This window comes from Cetorhinus maximus, chromosome 25 (assembly GCF_964194155.1).
Source record: "Cetorhinus maximus chromosome 25, sCetMax3.hap1.1, whole genome shotgun sequence".
Classification (NCBI taxonomy): Eukaryota; Metazoa; Chordata; class Chondrichthyes; order Lamniformes; family Cetorhinidae; genus Cetorhinus; species Cetorhinus maximus.
Window position 1 is genome coordinate 10,410,972 of NC_135903.1, and position 21,540 is coordinate 10,432,511.

At 42.6% G+C, this 21,540-nt stretch overlaps 1 protein-coding gene across 4 annotated transcripts in view; it reads right to left on the reverse strand.

Annotated features, from left to right (window-relative positions):
* Nucleotides 1–153: 153 nt before the first annotated feature.
* The window catches only part of igf2bp1 (insulin-like growth factor 2 mRNA binding protein 1), a 172,093-nt gene continuing 150,706 nt past the window's right edge, over nt 154–21,540 (reverse strand). For all 4 annotated transcript variants that reach the window (XM_078529420.1, XM_078529422.1, XM_078529423.1 and 1 more), the window contains 4 exons: nt 18,573–18,647; nt 16,715–16,846; nt 13,261–13,374; nt 154–10,803 (listed from right to left, as the gene is read on the reverse strand). In XM_078529420.1, the coding sequence (XP_078385546.1) occupies nt 10,708–10,803; nt 13,261–13,374; nt 16,715–16,846; nt 18,573–18,647 (417 nt within the window). In that variant the 3' untranslated portion in view covers nt 154–10,707. The remainder of the gene's footprint in view (nt 10,804–13,260; nt 13,375–16,714; nt 16,847–18,572; nt 18,648–21,540) is intronic.

Genomic DNA, 21,540 nt, shown 5'->3' on the forward strand with positions numbered 1-21,540 from the left:
ATGTGATAAAGAGGAGACTGTGTGGAGTTTGCTTCCCCCTGAGGGAAGAGGCCAACGGTATCTAATGAACACAAAAAAAATCACAGAACAAGAAAACGACCCAAAATATATTTTTGAAATGCATAAAATGAAACGTACACAATCTATACCAGTACAGGAAATAAATTTATTTTGTAATGAAACATTTGAGTATAGCTGTTTGGTGACAAAAAAAGGAATTAGTTGGTTGAAGATTGAGCCAAGTTGCTGAAATGTCAGCTCCTTTCAGTCTCTTTAGCAAACTTAACACATTGACTGGCCTCAATAATAAAGAAGCTTTGAACAGAAGGGAAAGAGGAAAAGTTTTTTTTTAAATGGTCTCAAAAGTAACAGGATTCTACACACAAACTTCAGCACATCGCATGGCAAAACACAGGCTTTCAATGGCAGTCAGTGAAAAATGATCAAAAACAACATTCAAAGAAATGGAACTAATCAATGTCATTTTGAAAGGCAGTACACAATTGGCGTGGAATTTTAAATTTCAGTTTATTTCTCCCCCTCCACCCCCAAGCCCCCCTTTTAATTTCTCTCCTCTCTCTCTCTCTGTCACTTCCCCTCACCTCCCACCCCACCCGATTCCCATTGTTCCAGTTCTTCAAACACTTCTTTATCCCAGATACCTCTTGATTTTTAATTTAATGATTTTTAAGCTGACCAGCTCTGCGCTGGAGCTAATTTGGAATCTGGTGCAAGTCCTGCTAAATGTAACTTTTCACAATTTGAAACTAAGTAAGCATTGGGTTGAAGTAGTTAAAAAAACTGAACCTTGGGCTTTGTTCAGTTGCTCACCTCACTGATGTACCTTGTAACATGTTTTCCCCTGTCCATGCTTCTGTCCCCAGCCGCAGAGTTCACAACTCCCCACGTTCCCGTTAGCAAACTCAGCCCTGTTGAAGGTGCCACATTTTTAAAGTTGATAACATAATCAACGTTTGAACAATCAAAAGTTTGGGTCAACTTGTTACAAGGTAAATGAGAGAGAAGCAGCTCTGGAAATCAAAAACTGTCAATGAAATTGAAAAGTCTGATTCCCTCCCTGCCTTTAATTTTTATTTTAGTGGAACAAATAAGTATTCCCATGTTTTTTTTAAAATAAATGTCATAACCAAATTGATGAGCTTGCGTCACTTGAGACCTACATTAGCAAAGAGACTGTTGTAGATTTTCATGCAAATTAGTTCCAATGTTTACATTGGAAAATAAGTTTCCAAGACAAAATTACAATCCCAGGTCAATATTTGGAAAGCGAGTTAGTCACACTGGGGGGAGGGTGAAAAGAGGTGACTGCCTGCAGGCATTCAGAGTCAGGAAAGTTCTCAATGAAGAGATATGGCAAGAGATTACATTCCCAACACTGTACACAATACATTCCACAGGGCTGGGAATCCCACTGTTCAAATTAATGCATAAAAATTGTACATGGCTAGCCAAGTCCCAGAGATGAGGCAATGCTTTGTGAATCCCTTTTCCCCCCCCGGCTACTTGAGTTCAACATGTTTTGCAGTAGAACTTTAGGTCACAAGTTACATTGAGGTGCGAGTCATTTCTGTCCCTGCTTCATTTTACAAACCTGACCTGCACAGTGTAAAAACATCTCTAAATGCAAAGGAGAGTTCTGTTTCTATACAGCTTATTATACATGTAGAGAGCTGGATCATATTTTCTGTCTTTAACATTTGACATGGTAACTTCTACACAACACAATTTTAGATGAAAAATGGTCAGAGTTTCTTCCAAAAGAGATTAATGGGACTATTTTCATCCTGCAATATTGTGGTTGCCCACTGATTGATATAATAGGATATGAGCATCACTCAATTCAGAATTAGGGAAAATCTGAAGGTTAGACATCTCCTTGCTGCTGATGCACACAGGGCTGGCACTTGATATATGTTTACCAGTTGTCAAATGTCAGCCCGACAATGTCAGATAACTGCATGATCCTGCAGAATATGTACTCACAACCCTCCCTGATCTGGAGGTTGTGTGCGAAGTAGAAGAATTTTTTTTTTTAAATTCCCAATCCCAAAAGTACAAGGCATTTGTGCACAGCTTTGGGGCAGAACATTGACGTATCCCCCTTTTTAAACTTAGCACCTAATGCATGAGACTAATTACCTTTTTTTTGGCTCATCAAACAAATGGGTGAAATAATTTATTCCATAGCTGTAAGGTAACAATTCTGAATGGGATCAGTGTCTGCTAATCCCACTGGCACAAAATAAACTTGTCCCCACTCCACCCCCATGGCAAAGCCATCAGTGATTTTATTTAAGGGTAAAATCTCATCAGGTTAGCTCCTGGAGTAGGATATAGAGTTTAGCTTGGTAAAAGAGAAATGGGGCTGAAACCCTGCACTGGGATAGATTCTCTGGAGAGAGAATGCGACTCAGATAGATTCTGCAGGGAGTGGGTCCGTTATCGGGTAAGCAGGTATGTTTAAATTGCAAAGTGCTGGCAGCAAGTGACAACTGTAACCATAGCAACTCGTACCCAAGTAAGCTCTGCAGGCAACATAAAAACTGCAAAATACTCCCACTGGATTATTTTTAAAATGTTTGACACAAAGCAGTGCAGGGACCATGCAAGTACAATACTGCACTGAGGGTGGCAAGCACAACCAGAATGGAGTCTGGTTTAAGATCAAGTGTGGGATAAACCTACTCGACTGGTCCCAAAGCGTTATCCTTTAATATTCACACTATTAACTTGCCTTTTCGTTCCAACGTCTCCACAGCAATGTGGCACACATTGGGACATTTTTACTACGTTAAAGGCGCTATATAAATGCAAGTTGTGTTTTTTATTTTGGGACTGGACTGTAACCACTGGGAATTCTACAGGGGAATGTTTGCAGGTAAAAGCTTTCCCCAGCGTGACCATTTGGGGAAAAAATAAAACTGTACAGTCTGTTTGTTTCCTGATTTTTTTTAAAATTTGTATCTAGTCAAGAACAAGCGTAAGTAAGGGAAAAGAAAAATGAAACGAATAAAACACCAATTCACTCAACAATTCCTATAGTAAAAATCTTTGGGAGGAAAACAAAAGGATTTTAGCCTAAACTACAGAATGTGGAGATGCCACTACCATTTTTTTTCGTCCTAATTGCTAAGAGGTAGATGAAAAAAAATTAAATGGTTATACAGGTCTTATTCCCCTCCCTGTTTCCCCCTACCCAACCCCCTCCCTCCCCCAATTTGAATGCAGTGCAGGTATTGATGAAGGAGGTCTGCACGCACAATACATACCAATCCAAGATTAGCAAGGTTAAGAAGGAGTTTTGCATCGGAGCAGAGGTAACGAGAGGGCAACTCATAATTCAGCATTTTTTTTTTCACATGAGAAACCTTTTGAGGTAGTTACTGTCCTGGATATACATGAATTTATTCCAAGCACCTCAGCATGGTTCAAAAATAGATTTATAGAGAAAAAGGCAATGTCCAATTGTCTTTGGGAGGGGAAAGGTGGACTATTTATTATTTTGCTTTCAGTGAGGGGTGGTGTGCTCCTGGATTCACTTCTACAGAAGTGCCTTCATTGTGCTGAAGGATCAATTTAAAAATGTTCCACTGATAAATTTTTCAGTCATTGTGAGCCACGCTGATTAGCAAAGCTCCAGACTGAATTCTGCTATGTGCTGGGTCTGCCAGGCACAGCTGAGGGTGGGGAAACCTTTAGAGTTTGTCTTAAGCCCCTCTGATAGGCTGTGAAAAGATAGCCTGTGATCTATCCCTGTGATCTATGCTGGAGAGTATGGGAGCGGATATCGAGCAAGGGGGAGTATTGGGTTTGGTCATGATGCTTTTCACACTCAAATTGTCTTCATAGTTCAACTGCATTGGTCAGCCAGAATCTTGGGAATTACATCCTAGCATAAGTCATTGCCTTGAAGAGGGAAGGTGGGAAAATTGGAGCGTTTGGATTGGCCAATGATAATTTAACTACCCAGAGCCACGGGGTCTCCCATAATAACTGGAGTCAATCTGATATTCAACCAATGTGTCTAATGACTCTCTCAGGATCTTGTTAATCTCCCCACACAGCAGCCTGCTTCAACCTGGTCACATGAATAGCAGATAGCATCAACAAGATGCTTAGGGGCATAGGAACGAATGGGGGAAGCAGCTTGGATAACAGTATTCCAAAAAATTACTAAAAGAGGGCCACAGAGAGGCTTAAGGTAGACCTCTGTCTTATAATGCTCCATGTTTCATTCTCATAGAGCAGCTGTCAACCATTAACACGTCAGGGTAAGGAATTCTAAACACCAGAACGCAGATCTTTAGTTTGTGGATCAACTCACATGGTTTAACTCGTATTAACCACAGAATTTGGACATTGCCTTTTAAACAAAGCCAAGCTAGCAATTCTTTGTTGATATGTTACATATTCTTGTTTTAAAATGGCCCAATTCTTTGGACAATTATGAATCTTTACAATTATGAGTTAAACTCTGGTGCCCCACTCAAAGCCCAGGCCACAAGTTGAACAATCAATTTCTAACTGCCCTCCATACAGCCTGACAGTGACTATTTTTTTTAAATGCTCCATGTAAACTCTTCCTTTTCTTTAAGTTCAAATTGAAGTATTAAAAATCTTAAACACTGTCCTGCCATAGAAACTGTCTCCTGTCTACTGTGATCTAGTTGTCTTCCTGTTTAAAATACTCAAGTGACAATATCCCTACCAGAATGAATGCTTCATTCTAATCAATGTATTTTTAATTTCTATCTCGTTTTGCACACACCCACCCCTCCCCACCCCCACCCCCACCTCCACCATTTCCATTGCCATCTTACTAACCCATAAGCTCTCCACTGGCTTTTCCAGTGCTAGATGAAGTGAGGAAACTTTGCTTTCATGAGATGAGGCTGGCAGTCTAATGATTCAAAGAGTTAGAAGATGAAGAGAAGGTTGTCTTATGGAAAATTTTATTTGAGGGGAGCTGGGTAGAGCAGTGGGTTAAGCCACAGGCCTTTCACTTCTGTAGCAACTACTACACGGGCAGACAAAAAGTTATGGCCAACAAGCTGAAGTGATGCCTTCTGAACTGTCAGCGTTGACTCAGGGACTCTGGTCCTTCCAACACTCGAATCCATTGACCACAGTTTAGATGTGGACAATGGACAGGTTTTAAGCCAAGCAGGTCAGAGCCAGTTTAGGTGTTGAATGATTCAATTTTGCATTATGGAGCTATACCGCAAGTTTGGACCGCAATGCAGGCTCATTCACTCCAGCACAGAACTTCAATTGTTCACAGTATTAAATCTGAAATGTAAAATCAAACATCGATTTGGAATCTAAGACTCTCCAGTGAAGTTGCACTTTGAGGTATACAAGCACCAATCTGATAGCCATCCTCATATTAACCACTGAGGTTCTAAGCTCTAATCAATATGTGGGGCCATTCTTTGGCACCAAACTTTACTGCAGGCAACTAATTCCAAAATAATCCCATACTATGACATAGAGGTGAATCTAGCTCCCTCGTTCCATCTTACTGTCTGTCACGGATGCTCAAAGCACAATAGAAAAGAGTACAAAGTGCGAATTGGAAATTTAGAGCAGGTAATGTTGGAAACACAGGGCAGATCCATCATTTTCTGCAAGGCAACAGATAGATTAATAATTTCGATACAGATCCTTCATCAAAATTGGAAAGAGAAAATTAGGCAAGGTCCCAAAGACACAAGTCCTCGTCCTTTAAGAAATCTTACCTACTTCCCTGATGTACTTCTGTATGCAAAACATTAAATTGTATTTTTTCTTGTTGGATGCTGACATTCTGCATTGTATTTCTAGAATTTTTGGTCTGTATTTGAGGATTAGAGTTTTGTAACGTGCACCTGCCCCTAAAGCAAATTGACCTACTAGAATATTTTTAACTGGCACTTTGTTGACCGTTAAGATCATTAATTCCCTGCATTCCATAAAAGCCCCTTAATATTATGGATCTCAAACATAAATATCCCCATGGAAAATTATCTAACCTATAGAGCAAATCGGTTAACATGGAGCACTGAGGGAGGAGCCAATCGGATCCAAGTATCCAGGCAGACTGTGTCTATGGCAGGACTGTCAATTGTAATAAGCAATCCACTGCAAGTGTCGATTGCCAACACTGTAGCTTCAAGGTATAAAAAGGCTCAAGGTGTCGGTGAGATGATGCTTGCTGTAGGATCAAAAAAAAAAAAAAAAAATAGGCCGAAGTCTGAATAGGCTGTTTCACGATTTAAGTAATTAAAAGGAAGGGAAGTATAGAGGCCAATGCCTTAACCTGAAAAAAAAATACAGCAATGGTTGAACGGGCTTTGTACAAATGTAGCCACTTTCAGAATCTAGTCTTTGTTCCCACATGAAGTACTTATTAAAAGCAGGTGGCATGTGCAAAAAACTTGGATTTTCCCCAGACTAGTCATGCAAAGAAATAAAATTAAAAGCAGTTTTATTTTAAAGAGACTGCAGATTGCATGCGTTATGTACACGGTTTGCGTATGTGTGAGTGTGTGTGCGTGTTTGAGAGTATGTAGAGGTCATTCTGTCTTTGTCTTTTTTCTGCAGGTAGAGGGAGCTGGGTTACGGATATCAGAAGAGATTTTAGGATCTGTATCTGGGATGGAGTAGGGAATACAATCCATGCTAATTAAATCAATGGGAGGAGGCATTAGAGTTTAGAGTTATCTTCCCCGTGAGTATGTCCCAGCAGTTTTTTTTATTTGTTTATGGGATGGAGGCATCGCTGGCCGGGCCAGCATTTATTGTCCACCCCTACTTGCCCTTGAGTGAGGCTTATTTCACTGTTTAACACTTCACCCTCAGCAAAAGCTGCACATTGAGATCTTTCAGTTCTGTAGCCTGCCACCTCTCCAATTAATATTTCTCATGAAAGTATAGATCCTGACTGACTGGTCAAGCTGCTTTTATTCTATATCAAGACTATCACCATCCGTTGCCCTAAATTGCCCTTTGCCAATTTGGTACAAAATTGTCCATCTTAGTTGTTGGGACGAGTTTGGAGGGAAGTTTGATTACTTGGTGCCTTTCTGTCAAATTGCTTGTTTTGTATTTTCACAGTTGTGGACGCGACTGAAAAATTAGAAAGTTAAGAAATATTTTCCAAGAAGTACTAATAAATTAGTTTTTTTTAAGATTAACCAGAAGCTCAAAGTATAATCTGCAGAGCGTCAAATAGTGAACAAACTTTGAAAACGCGTGTTTGAAATAAATACGTTTAGAAGAATAATGAAACTTACGGTGGGAGAGCAGGAGGTAAAAGATAAATATATAACAAGAAAAGATTGCATGAATCCCTCTTCGATATTCTGTAGTGTTGAGACATTAGTTTTGTGCACAGAGAGTCACAACCTTGCACAGGGATGAGGTGGGACAAGGGCACAGGGATAAAGAGCAAGGTTCGGCAGATTGAAGTAGAGGTTGGCAGATTACTAGTCCAGGCATGCAGAGGTGAATCAGTCCTATTCTAAAGTCATACATGTTGTCCACAGGCAGGAGGGTGTAGTTTCAGTGTGACACGGTTCACATGGCTTGCTTCCATTATAAACGTGGGCATAGGAAGTAATATTGAAAAAGTTGCATGCAGTGATAAGGCTTTAACATATTACAGGTATATCCATTATATATATTAAAAGTAGCTAACATAATAATAGTGACAAAGTCTAATGAATCTGGGTTAGTATAAGAAATCCAAGCCTTTTACACAGCGCTAACTGAAAAATCATTAGATGTGATTTTCAATGTCTTAAAAATAGAAATCGTGGCATTTAACTGCATCATCACAACTGCTTTTAAATATGTAAAAATGCAAATTGTTCCCAATGTGGCACCTCTGTACCTCAGATCTGAGGCAGTTGCTGTAATTTTTAATTTTTTTTTAATATTTAAACACTTCCACCGACTAGAAACAGGGGCAAAACTAACAGCCCACACCACACATTTCCCGGCTGTTGTATGTAACTCAGCAAATTTTACTTTCTTTTATTAAAAAAATAAAATATTCAAGACTATCAGCTTTATAAGTATATAAAATACCAGCAAGCAAAAAAGGAACAAATGTTGAGGTACTAAACGCCTGAGGTAGTCTAGTAAAAGCGCACAGTGATGCCCTGGGCCATCACTGCTGAATATACTTCCTTCGGTGTTCCTTAGCAGTGTTATGTTTTCTCTTTCTCTCAATTTTAATTTCATAACTCAATTAATTTAAAAAAAAACACAAATCTTTCCTGGTAAAGGGACTGGACCAGATATCAAAGCTGCTTTTTTTTTCTTCCCTCTCTTTCAGCTATTCGCTTATTTTAATCTCTTTCAGTGAATATCATGCTCCTCACACGTGGGACTCTTATTTCCTTTCCACTTTCTTTCCTTTACAACAAATACCAGTGTTGGAAAAAAAAAAACAAGAGATAAAATCAAAACAGATTTGTGTCCATCACATGAGGTTCCAACTGTAACGCTCTCTGGCACAAGAAGGTGGCACAATCGTTATATGGAAAACACCACGCTGAAATCTTGGCCACTCGGAAGGAATTTGTTCATAAATTCTTAGTTCAAGAAAGCAGAATAAATTTTAAGTTAATACCACGCAGGGTTGGCATTACCTTATCAATCATCACAGTTCATTTAATATTTGGCAAGAATACACAATTTTCTAGAGTTTTAACACTGTGGAAGGCTTAAATAAAAGTAGACAAATCAATAACGGTTTAGCTCAAATGAAGATTCATCACTCTCTGCATCCCGTTCCAATATTCCAATGCTCCTGCCCATTCCCACAATGTACTCAGCCAATCAGCAAAGCTCAACCGGTTCACAGCATCCTGTCAGTAGGGTGGTGGAAGAGGAGGAGGAGAAAGAATGCAATGTACCTGTTGGTGCATTGTACCTAGTCCCAAAACCCCTTTTAGAGATCGTTGAACAATAATTACCCACAGGAAGCATTTGTAAACATTGCATCTTAAACCATTTCCCAATATTTTTCAGAAGGTTCCATTAAGGTCAAACATTTAAGATGGGGAGAAAACAAGGGTACGACTCTAAAGACTTTAGGTAGTTTTCTTGTAAAACAAGACTCCAGAGTTATGCTCAAGGAAAGCTCAACTCTTCTCCAACTGAAATACAACAGGGCCTTAATTCTCTATTTACAGGATGTAGCTAGCAACATATACTGGCTGATTTATGTTCTCAAACTATTCATCTCCCCTACTTAACCCACCCACCCAGAACTCAAACACAGACGTCAACCTTATAGATACTTCCATAAGTCTAGCCACCTACTATCTGGATCAAATTAAAACCAAAACACCAAAGCGCAATGCTAGAAATACTTCTGATTGGCTCCTAACAGCTGGTTGTCCCAATGGAAAAGCTCTGCACACAGTTCTGTACGTCACATACACCTTCCAATGCCACTTATTTTTCATTTCCTTATCCCGTATATTACACGTCACACAATAAAGATTTGACCTTAATGGAAACTTTATATCTACTGTGAGAATATTTCTAACCTTCTAAAAGTCCATAAACCTTAAGTAGGGATACATTTTTACTTATGGGTCGCTCATATAGATCACAACATAACATTATGTGACATAGAAAAGGCTCTATCATCCTTACAGTAAGTCATGTGGCCTTTTATTTCCTTTTTTAATGTATGATATTTTATCCATCACTTTGTATTCGAAACCTTTCTGTTTAGCAGCAAATGAACAAATGCTTTGGGGTTCTTTGGACTTAAATGGTGTGGAGATTCATTAGATTTGCTTCAATTACTTACTACAGTAGAGAAAAAAACTGACGTGCATTCAGTGATGAATCTCAACCCTATACATCTACAGTTATATCCAAACGGTTAGATCTGATGGTCATCACTAGTCCTCATAGCTGTGAGATTGTTTGCCTACTTAGCCAATTTGACACTGGATATTATGTTTCTCTTTCCTGACTTCCCATATCCCATAATCAGTCTTGTCTTTTGAATGTTCTTGATGAGTAATAGAATACAATGTTGGAATCCAATTTTGGCATTGTCCATGGTCTCTAAACCCAACCATATTCACCTCGTCACATTGTCCCTAACCTGGCCAGTTTTCTATCCCTCCCTGAAATCAGGGAAGAAGAGTGAGAGGACAATGGTGGTGGGTTTTAGGAGGGCAGGACAGTAGAATCCACTAGATGTTGGAAGGACCAAATTGGAGGATCCTTCTCAAAAAGTTGTTAATAGCAGAAGTCGCTAATGTAGTAATTCTACTATTAATAACAGGCAATGTTAACTTGTCATTAGAAATAAGCCATAAACCCAAAATTGGTAGGAATCATCCCATAACAGGATTGGCAGCATGGATCTAAGTGGGACTTATAAAATGACAGCTTCTCCAATCTCCCAGATGATACAGAGCCAATGCCTAGCGAGCATGTTTGGCCTGGTCACCACAAGGAATTGAGGTCCTGCTATCCAAAATTTTCTTTTGCACAGTTCAAGTAGAAAAAGTCTTAAATTACACCAAATTGTGCCTGTTAATGTAATTTTTATCCACGATGTTTACTTAGCCTTCCACAGTTTTAAAGGTGAACAAAACGTTGATCTGAACACAGCCACTCTTTGGCCTGGCATCTTCATTGTTGGGACGTATCTGGGGCATTTTGGTGCTTTCACTTCCTTCGAGGCTGGGACTGGTTGCTTTGTACCTTCTGCTGCTGCTGGTGTTTGACTTGAGCCAATATTTCCCTGATCTTTCTCTGCGCTAGCTGTGAGACAAAGGGACACATCAGCTTTGTATTTTAGACACAAATTGGGGGACTTAGCAAACACAAACTCTTAATCCGTCAGGGTTTCAATGCTAGGGAACGTTAAAGAACAATGCACTCCTGTTAAATGTAGAACTTTAAAGATAATAGCCCAGTTAATAAATTAATCAACTCATGTAATATTAAGTGCTGAAATTTGGATACAAATACAGACCCCACCACTTAAATCGGAGACATTTAAACCAGACATTCAGTTATATTGACCAAAAAGCGGGTGTCGTTATTCATTTTCATTAATTTAAGGCAGAAACTGCTGTTTACTCACTATATAAATACAGGGACATCTCTTTCTGCAGATATATTCAAGCCAAAGTAAAACTGTGTTTAACTGAAGCGAAGTCACTGCATCAACTACAGACACTTCCATGCTGCAGTTGTAGAAAATACTGACCAACTTTCTTATAGTCATCGGCACGTCCAAAGCAGGCTAAGGACTGACAACAAAAAACGTCTTGAAAAACAGTTACTAGATTATAACTCTCATAATAAGTCTTAATTCAATACTGCGCCAATTATTTTTTTAAATGTTTACAATAAGAAAGCTTTTAATTGTATTAACTCTGCTGCATTGTACCAGTCAACATTTGTTGCGAGCAAATTGGGTTTGGACAAATACACCTGCTACAGGCTGTAGGGACTCTATCTTTTTTTTAATCCTCCATCAAGAGTCCTCTACCCCCTCCCACGACACTGACTCTCCTATTGCACTGAGCTAAATGCCTTGCTCTAAATCAGCAGTTGTGAAGATCTGTGCAATTGGCCTTCTAGGAGGTGATGGACCACCCAGTTGGTCCTCTCCAGGAGAAATTGTGCAGTTCCTACCCTTCATCTCCTTACTTTCCATCACTGACATTGAACAAACTGAGAATTGAACCTGTTTTGATCTTTCTGAGAATTCTGCTGCATTCCACACCACCCAAAAGACAATGAAACCCCAAGCTTCAGAATCCTAAGTCCAACAGTGCTCCAGCCCAATGAAAAGTCATAGACCTCAAACATTAACTCTGTTTTTCTCTCCACAGTTACTGCCTGACCTGCTGAGTATTTCCAGCATTTTCTGTAATTATTTCAGATTTCCAGCATCTGCTTATGTATTTGTGTTCTAGCCCAACATGATGGGAACTAAATTGGATGGCTCTTTCAAAGAAACCAGCAGAGGGGATGACAGGCCAAATGGCCTCCTTCTGTACTATAAGATAGAATAATTCTAAGTTGTTCAAAGCCTAAAAAATGCCCTTTTACTTTCATTATTAAAGCATGTTAAAGTTTTTGGCGATAGAAATTCCATCCTAATGAAACAAAAATCATTTGTAAATTTGCTATTGTTGATTTTTGCGTTATTTCCCATGACCAATATCTCCCCAATGAGCTTAGAGATTTTGCACTGACCAGGAAAATGAACATGAGTTTAATTCAGAATTGCTTTCTTACTCTGAGAATGGGACTGAGAGAAAACTCCCCAAAAGATTTCTCTGAATTCCACGTTCCTAGTATTTGCGACCTCTATATTATTATTCCTCTGATTTATTGTTGTCTGGAGAAGTCTCCTATTATTGTCTGGGATGCATATTGTGTTGCCCGGGCATAGCACGGAAAGGAAAGTTGAGTGGGGACGACAGTGGAGTCCGACCAACTTTCTGCTCATTTCAAATCAGCAAGATCCCTTACAGCCCGTGACCATTGCTGCCTGATTGTGCTCTGTGTCATGAGATAATAGATGAGCAATGGGGGACTTCAGAAAAGCAATGCCCTGCCAAAAGAAAGTTAAGATGAACCTTTATAAAACCCTGGTCCAGCCTTGGTATCGTGTCCAGTTCAGGGCACCATACTTTAGGAAAGATGTGAAGGCATTAGAGAGAGTGCAGAAAAGATTTACAAGAACAGTATCGGGGATGAGGAACTTCAGTTCTGCGGATAGATTAGAAAAGCTGGGGCTGTTCTCCTCAGAGAATAGAAGGTCGAGAGGAAATTTGATAGAGGTTTTCAAGGTAATGAGGGGTCTAGACAGAATAGGTAGGGAGAAACTGTTCCTGTTGGCTTAAGGTCAGAGAACCAGAGGAGACCGATTTAAAGTGATTGGCAAAAGAAGCAACGGTGACATGAGGTAAAACCTTTCTATGCAGTGCATGGCTAGGATCTGGAATGCTCTACCTGAGAATGTGGTGGAGGCAGATTCAATCGAGATGTCCAAAAGTGAATTAAGATAATTACCTGAAACAAAGGAATTTGCACGGCTACAGGGAAAAGATGGGAGAGTGGGACTAGGCAAGTTATTCTTCTAGATAGCCAACATGGACAGAATGGGCTGAATGGCCTCCTTCTACGCTGTAACCATTCTATGATTCTATGATTCAAATACCCCAGCAGCTCACTAGAGGCAGCTGAATGTGTACCTACCTGGCTTGCATAAAAGTGACCAATGATCTTGACAACAACTTGGTCATTCTCATCTGGGACCTGGTCTCGAGGCACCACAACCTCAGCGCTGGACAGATTCTGCAACTCATTCACCTACAGCAGGGAACCACGGAGATGGAGAATTAGGAAAAATTGCACAATATTGAGTTGTCAACAATCAGAGTAAGTATGGCTTGCTAAGTATTATTGCACAGACATAAACATACATAATAAACGCTAAGGACTCCCAGGTCAGGTACAGGATTAATTAGCAACATCTTGTATTTAAAGAGCACCTTTAATGTAATAAAACATCCCAAGGCACTTCACGGGAGTGTTTTATACCAAATTTTGAGACTGAGCCACATAAGGAGATATTAAGGCAGTTGAGTGAAAGCTTGGTTAGTGAGTTAAAGGAGAAAAAAGAGGTGGAGAGACAGCAGTTTAGGAAGGGAATTCCAGAGCTTAGAGCTGAAAGCACGACCACGCAAATAAAATTGGGGATGCTCAAGGGACCAAATATCTCGGAAGGTCGCAGGGCAGGAGGAGGTGGCAGAGATAGGGAGGGCCAAGGCCATGAAAGGGTTTGAAAACAAGGATGAGGATTTTAAAACCAAGATGTTGCTTAACTGGGAGCCAATGTAGGTCAGCAAGCACAGGGGTGATGGGTTAATGGAATTTGGTCCATGTTACAACACAGGCAGCAGAATGAAGAGTAAAGCCTTTTCTATAATGACCAAAATGTGTTTTGATTTCAACCTCAGAGACATGGGAGCAGGAGTAGGCCATTTGGCCTTTCAAGCCTGCTCCACATTAATAAGATCATGGCTGATTTGGTTGTGGTCTCAACTCCACTTTCTTCTGTCTGGCAAGAATCTATCTAACTCAGCCTTGAATAAATTCAATGAGAATTCCACAGACTAACAATCTTCTGAGAGAAAAATAATCCTCCTCATCGCCATCTTAAAACGGAGACCTCTTGTTCATAAACTGTGTCTCCTAGTTCAAGAGGAAACATCCTCCTGGCATCTACCCTATCGAGTCCCCTCATGATCTTATATGTTTCAAAAAGATCACCTCTCATTCTTCTAAACTCCATTGGGTTTAGGCCCAAACTGTCCAACCTTTCTTCATAGGATAAGCCCTTCATCACAGCAATGAGTTGAGTGAACCTTCTCAGATTTCTCACATTACCTTCATTAGAGAATATCCCCACTTCTGACCTTATGATGGAGGGACGATCATTGATAAAGCAGCTGAAGATGGTTGGGCCTAGGGCACTACCTTGAGGAGCTCCTGCAGTGATGTCCTGGGACTAAAATGATTGACCTCCAACAACCATAACAGTCATACCTAGCACAAAGGAAGATGGTTGTGGTTGTTGGAGGTCAGTCATCTCAGCTCCAGGACATCACTGCAGGGGTTCCTCAGGGTAGTGTACACAGCCTATCCATCTTCAGCTGCTTCATCAATGACCTTCCTTATATCATAAGGTCAGAAGCAGGGATGTGTGCATAATGTTCAACACCATTTACGACTCCTCAAATACTGAAGCAGTCCATGTCCAAATGCAGCAAGACTTGGACTTCATCCAAGCTTGGGCTGACAAGTGGCAAGTAACATTCGTGCCACACAAGTGTCAGGCAATGACCATCTCCAACAAGGCAGAATCCAACCATCGCCCCTTGACATTAAATGGCATTACCGTCGTTGAATCCACAACTATCAAATTCCTGGAGATTACCATTGACCAGAAACTGAACTGGACTAGCCATAAAAATACCGTGGCTGCAAGAGCAGATCAGAGGCTAGGAATCCTGTGGCAAGTAACTCACCTGCTGACTCCCCAAGGCCATCCATCATCTTCAAGGCACAATTCAGGAGTGTAATGGGATACTCTCCACTTGCCTGGATGAGTGCAGCTCCCACAACACTCAAGAAGCTCGACACCGTCCAAGACAAAGCAGCCCAATTGTTTGGCACCCCATCCATAAATATTCACTCCCTCCACCACCATTGCACAGTGACAGCAGATTGTACCATCTACAAGGTGCACTGCAGCAACTCACCAGGGCTCCTTCGAAAGCACCTACCAAACTGGCAAACTCTATACCGAGAAGGTCAAGGGCAGCAAATGCATGAGAACACCAACACCTGCAAGTTCCCCCCAAGTCACTCACCATCTTGACTTGGAAATATATCGCCGTTCCTTCACTGTCGCTGGGTCAAAATCCTGGAACTCCCTCCCTAACAGCACAGTGGGTGTACCTACACCACATGGACTGCAGCAATCTGAGAAAGTGGCTCACCACCACCTTCTCTGGGGCAATCAGGGATGGACAATAAATGCTGGCCTAGCCAGCGACACCCACAGAATAAAAGAAAAACTCTCTTTGTGAGTGAGGGGCATGATTGAGTGCGAATTAGCGCAAAGTTCTGACTAGTTTTATGCTGAGCACTCATTCCCACTGGGATGTTAAACCCAGGACCTGTCTGCCTATTCAGGTGGATGTGAAAGGTTTCCATGGTCCTATTATGAAGAGCTGCAGTCAACATTCGACCCTGGACCAGTGACACCGTTAATCTCATTAGCTGTTTGTGGGATCTTGCTGTGCGTAAACTGGCTGCTTTGTTTGCCTGCATAGCAACAATGGCTACATTTCAAGTGCACTTCATTGGCGGTGCAGTGTTCTAGGACATCCTGAGGACATGGAAGACTCAGTGTAAATGCCAGATCTTTTCCACCCTTCAACTTCCCTTCCAATCCTATGATCCAACTCCATCTTCTTGCCGAGTGTCCATCTTCTTTTGCTCTTTGGATGGCTCCAAGTTTGTTGTGAATGGTTTTATCACAACTGCTGTGGTTGGAAGAGCTAATTTTAAGCCAGCTGACCACCATACCTGTGCTCTATATGGGCCTATATTTGAAGAATGAGAGTTGATCTCATTGAAAGATATTAAATGTTCAAGAAGCATGGCAGAGTAGATGCTGAGAGGATGTTTCTCTTGGCTGCGGAATCTGAAACACGAGGTCACAGTCTCAGATTAAGGGATTAACCATTTAGCTCTGAGATGAAGAGAAGTTTCTTCACCCAGCAGGTTGTGAATCTTTGAAGTTCTCCACCCCAGAGAGCTGTGGGTGCTCAGTCATTGAGTATGTTCAGGACAGAGACTGATAGATTTTTGGACGCTAAGGGTGATAGTGAAGGAAGGTGGAACTGAGGCAGAAGATCAGACACAATCTTATTTAATGGTCAAGAAGGCTCAATAGGCTGAAAGGCCAACTCCTGCCCTCATTTCTTATTGTTTTATGTTCCTCTTGTGAGTTGACAATGAACTGACCCATTCTAAGGATCATGTTGCACGTGGGGCTGAGTTTCTGCATGCCTCAGCATTACTCCCTCTGTCAATAACCAGAACTCAAAGCTATGAACCGGTAATTTCCAGCACTTACAGTTTTCCCTCCTTTGCCTATCACTCTGCCGGCAGCTGAGGCAGCAACTTTAATGTGCGTCTCGAGTTTGACTTCTTCCTTGGGTCCAAAGAAATTTTCCTCTTTCAACTTCCCATGGATCCGGCCCTGGACCTTTTGGGGGGTGGGGTGGGGGTGGGAGAGAAAAAAAAAAAGTCATTCAAATGATGCTTTCTGTGTCTTCTCCTCAGCTCTCTTATTGTCACTGGCCAAAGCTGGTGGAATGTTCTAGTAACTCGCAAACGTTCGCCATGTGTGAGCTGAGAGACAGCAGGTTATGGGGGTGGAATCATAGCCAAATCCAATTCCGTCCTCAATTGAGATACACGCTGATGGAATTTGGAGCATGGGGTCTCCTGATAAGTCAGTTGCCTCCTCAATCAGTGGAACAGGGGCTTCAATCCACACTGGCACATGAACGGCCTGGGTGAGCTTGCCAGTTTTGTTAATTGATTCCAATTTAAGTGCATTGTTGCCCTGGGACAAAGTCATTTCATGTGGGATTATTACTGCAACAAAGATGGTGGCGGGGGGAGAGGGGGAGGAGAGGGAAGTGGGGTAAAAAAAGAGGGGGAGAGAAGAGAAAGAGAGAGAGGGAGAGAGAAAGAGGGAGGGAGAGAGAAGGCTGAGAAGGAGAGATGAAGTGGGACGGAGAAAGGGACTAAAAGGGCGGAAGAGAGTGGGAGAGAGAAGGAAAAGGAGAAAGTGAGGAAAAAGGGATAGAGAGAGAGGGATGGGGAGAGAGAGAGATATTCCCAACAGATGGGATTGGATGGGAAGGGGGGTAACAGGTGAATGGGGGAGTATCTTAATCCTAAACCCAGGGTCTTTGCTTTAGAATCATTGGGCAGAATTTCCACCTGGGCGGGCGGACGTGCACCCAATCAGCTCGAGCGGGAAATGACGCGTGTTGGACATCGGGCGAGTGTCCCGACGTCAACGCGCAGTCGTGTGATAGTTCGGTGGGCGGGCGTGCGCGGGAATTGGCAGCCTGCCCGCCGGCAATTAGAAGGCCTGGTAAGGCCATTAAAGTATTAATTAACAAACTTTTTGCTGCCCGTCCAAGCTGATAGTTGGCGGGCGGGCGGGCGAAAAGGCTAAGTGGCCTTTGCATTTTTTTTGGAAACCTCATTGGAAACATGAGAGGACATGTTCTTTAACGTCATTTTAAAATCTTTATTTCTAATTTTTAAATATCTCCACCTCCCTGAAGCAGCTCTGAGCCTCAGGTAGATTTTCAAGTGCTCAGCCGCGCGTAGGCGCCAAGCTCCCCATTTGCCCTGCTTGACCTCCCCCTCCCCCCACAGGCAGCGCTGCCGCCCACCAGCGTGAAATTGCGGTCCAGCCCCTGACCGCGGGCGGCAGTCAGCTTCCCGACCGCCCCCGCCAAGGGCAAAATTCTGCCCATAACATCTTCCAGCACTGGAGGAGGCCATTCAGCCCATCACACCTGTGCCGGCTCTCTGAAAGGGCTATCCAATTAATCCCATTCCCTTGTCCTTTCCCCAGCACCCAATAAAAATGTTATGTTTGAAATACTTTTCCATCTTCCTATTAAAAGCCATAACAGATTCTGCCTCCACCCCTGTTTAAGATCAAGCATTCAGTGTCCTGACAACCCACAGTGTCTAAAACATAAGCATCTCCTAACCTTACTGACTGGTGAGGATGGGACTGGTTTCCAATAGAGAAAACAAATGCAGTGTAGGATGGTGAAATGATATTGAGCAGGTTTTCAGCAGGGGATGGGATATTGGCAGCACCCACAAATTAAGCTCGTGTTTTTGGAAGAATGATCTTTCGTCTCTCGCGCGCTCTCTCACTAAGCAGCCCTTTTTACCTTAAACTGGGCCTCTGGTAGTCCTGTAATGATTACCATGCGCTGTTTGGTGTCCGGACTTTCTGCTGGAGCGATCTGTAAGGAAAGATACTGAGATATTACGCCCAGCATGATGCTAGGGGGATTCTGTGACAACAATGACAATTTGTATTTATGTAGCACCTTTGACATGGTAAAACATTGCATGGCATTTCACAGGAACATTATCAGCCAAAATTTGACACCAGTTGTACATAAGGAGATATTAGAACAAGTGACCAAAGGCTTGGTCAAAGGTGTAGTTTTTAAGGATTATCTCAAAGGAAGAGAGAGAGGTGGTGAGGTTTATGGAGGGAATTCCAGAGCTTGGGCCAATGCAGCTGAAGGCACAGCGCCAATGGTGGTGCGATTAAAATCGGGGACATGCAAGAGGCCAGAATTGGAGGAGTGCAGAGATCTCAAGAGTGTTTTGGGGCTGGAGGACATTACAGAGATAGGGATGGGTGAGGCCATGGAGGGGGTTGAGAACAAGGATGAAAATTTTAAAATCAAGGTGTAGCCAATGTAAATCACAGAGCACAGGGGGTGATGGGTGAATGGAACTTGAGTGTGAGTTAGGAAGGGGCAGCAGACTTTTGGAGGAGAGAAAGTTGATGAAAGGTGCAAGGAGGGAAGCCAACCGGGATTGGCCTAATTGAGTTATTAACCATGGCTTCGCTAATGCCATCCTCTTCACAGAGTTCCTCATTCAATCCAAGCAATATGCACTGCAAAGTCCTCCTTACTAACATCTGGGGGCTTGTGCCAAAATTGGGAGAGGTATCTCACACTAGTCAAGCAACAGCCTCACATGGTCATACTCATAGATTAATACTTTACAGATCATGTCCCAGACTCCACCATCACCATCACCATCCCTGGTTATGTCCTATTCCACCGGCAAGACAGACCCAGCAGAGGTGGCAGCACAGTGTTATGCAGTCAGTAGGGAGTTGCCCTGGGAGTCCTCAACATCGACTCCAGACCCCATGAAGTCTCATGGCATCAGGTCAAACATGGGCAAGGAAACCTCCTGCTAATTACTATGTACCGACCCCACCCCCTTAGCTGATGAATCAGTTCTCCTCCATGTTGAACACCACTTGGAGGAAGCACTGAAGGTGGCAAGGGCGCAGAATGTACTCTTGAGTGGGGGACTTCAATTTCCATCGCCAAGAGTGACTCGGTATCACCACGACTGACCGAGCTGGCAGGGTCCTAAATGACATAGCTGCTAGCCTGGGTCTGCAGCAGGTGGTGAGGGAGCCAGCAAGAGGGAAAAACATACTTAACCTTATCCTCACCAACCTGCCTGCCGCAGATGCATCTGTCCAAGACAGTATCGGTAGCAATGACCACCGCACAGTCCCTTTGGAGATGAAGTCCTGCCTTCACATTGAGGATACACTCCATCGTGTTGTGTGGCACTACCACAGTGCTAAATGGGATAGAATTCGAAAAGATCTAGCAGCTCAAGACTGGGCATCCATGAGGTGCTGTGGGCCATCAGCAGCAGTAGACGTACTCAACCACAATCTGTAACCTCATGGCCCGGTGTTGCCCCCACTCTACCATTACCACCAAGCCAGAGGATCAACCCTGATTCAATGAATAATGCAGGAGGGCATGCCAGGAGCAGCACCAGGCATACCTAACAATGAGGTGTCAACCTGGTGAAGCTATAACACAGGACTACTTACATGCCAAACAGCATAAGCAGCAAGTGATAGACAGAGCTAAGCGATTTCACAGCCAACAGATCAGATCTAAACTCTGCAGTCCTGCCACATCCAATCATGAATGGTGATGGACAATTAAACAACACACTGGAGGGAGGAGGCTCCACAAATTTCCCCATCATCAATGATGGAGGAGCCCAGCATATCAGTGCAAAAGATAAGTTGAAGCATTCGCAACAATCTTCAGCCAAAAGTGTGTAGTGGATGATTCATCCTGGTCTCCTCCGGAGGTCCCCAGCATCACAGATGCCAGTCTTCAGCCAATTCGATTCACTCCACTTGATATCAAGAAACGGGTGAAGTCACCGGATACTGCAAAGGCTATGGGCCCTGACAATATTCCGGCAATAGTACTGAAGACTTCTGCTCCAGAACTTGCCGCGCCCCTAGTCAAGCTGTTCTAGTACAGCTACAACACTGGCATCTACCCGGCTATATAGAAAATTGCCCAGGTATGTCCTGCACACAAAAAGCAGGACAAATCCAACCCGCCCAATTACTGTCCCATCAGTCTACTCTCCATCATCAGTAGAGTGATGGAAGGGATCAGCAACAGTGCTATCAAGAGGCACTTGCTTAGCAATAACCTGTCCAACCATCTTCAGCTGTTTCATCAATGACCTTCTTCTATCATAAGGTCAGAAATGGGGATGTTCGCTGATGATTGCACAATGTTCAGCAGCAAGTACGACTCCTCAGATACTGAAGTAGTCCATGCCCAAATGCAGCAAGATCTGGACAACATCCAGGCTTGGGCTGACTAGTGGCAAGTAACATTTGTGCCACACAAGTGTCAGGCAATGACCATCTCCAACAAGAGAGAATATAACCATCACTGAATCCCCCACTATCAAGATCCTGGGGGTTACCAGAGTGACCAGAAACTGAACTGGGCTAGCCATATAAATACTGTGGCTACAAGAGCAGGTCAGAGGTTAGGAATCCTGCAGCAAGTCACTCACCTCCTGACTCCCCAAAGGCTGTTCACCATCTACAAGGCACAATTCAGGAGTGTAATGGAATGCTCTCCACTTGCCTGGACAAGTGCAGCTCCAACAATATTCAAGAAGCTTGACACCACCCAGGACAAAGCAGCCTGTTTGATTGGCACCACACCCACCACCTTAAACATTAACTCCCCTCATCACCGACGCACAGTAGCAGCAGTGTGTACCATCTACAGATGCACTGCAGGAACTCACCAAGGCTCC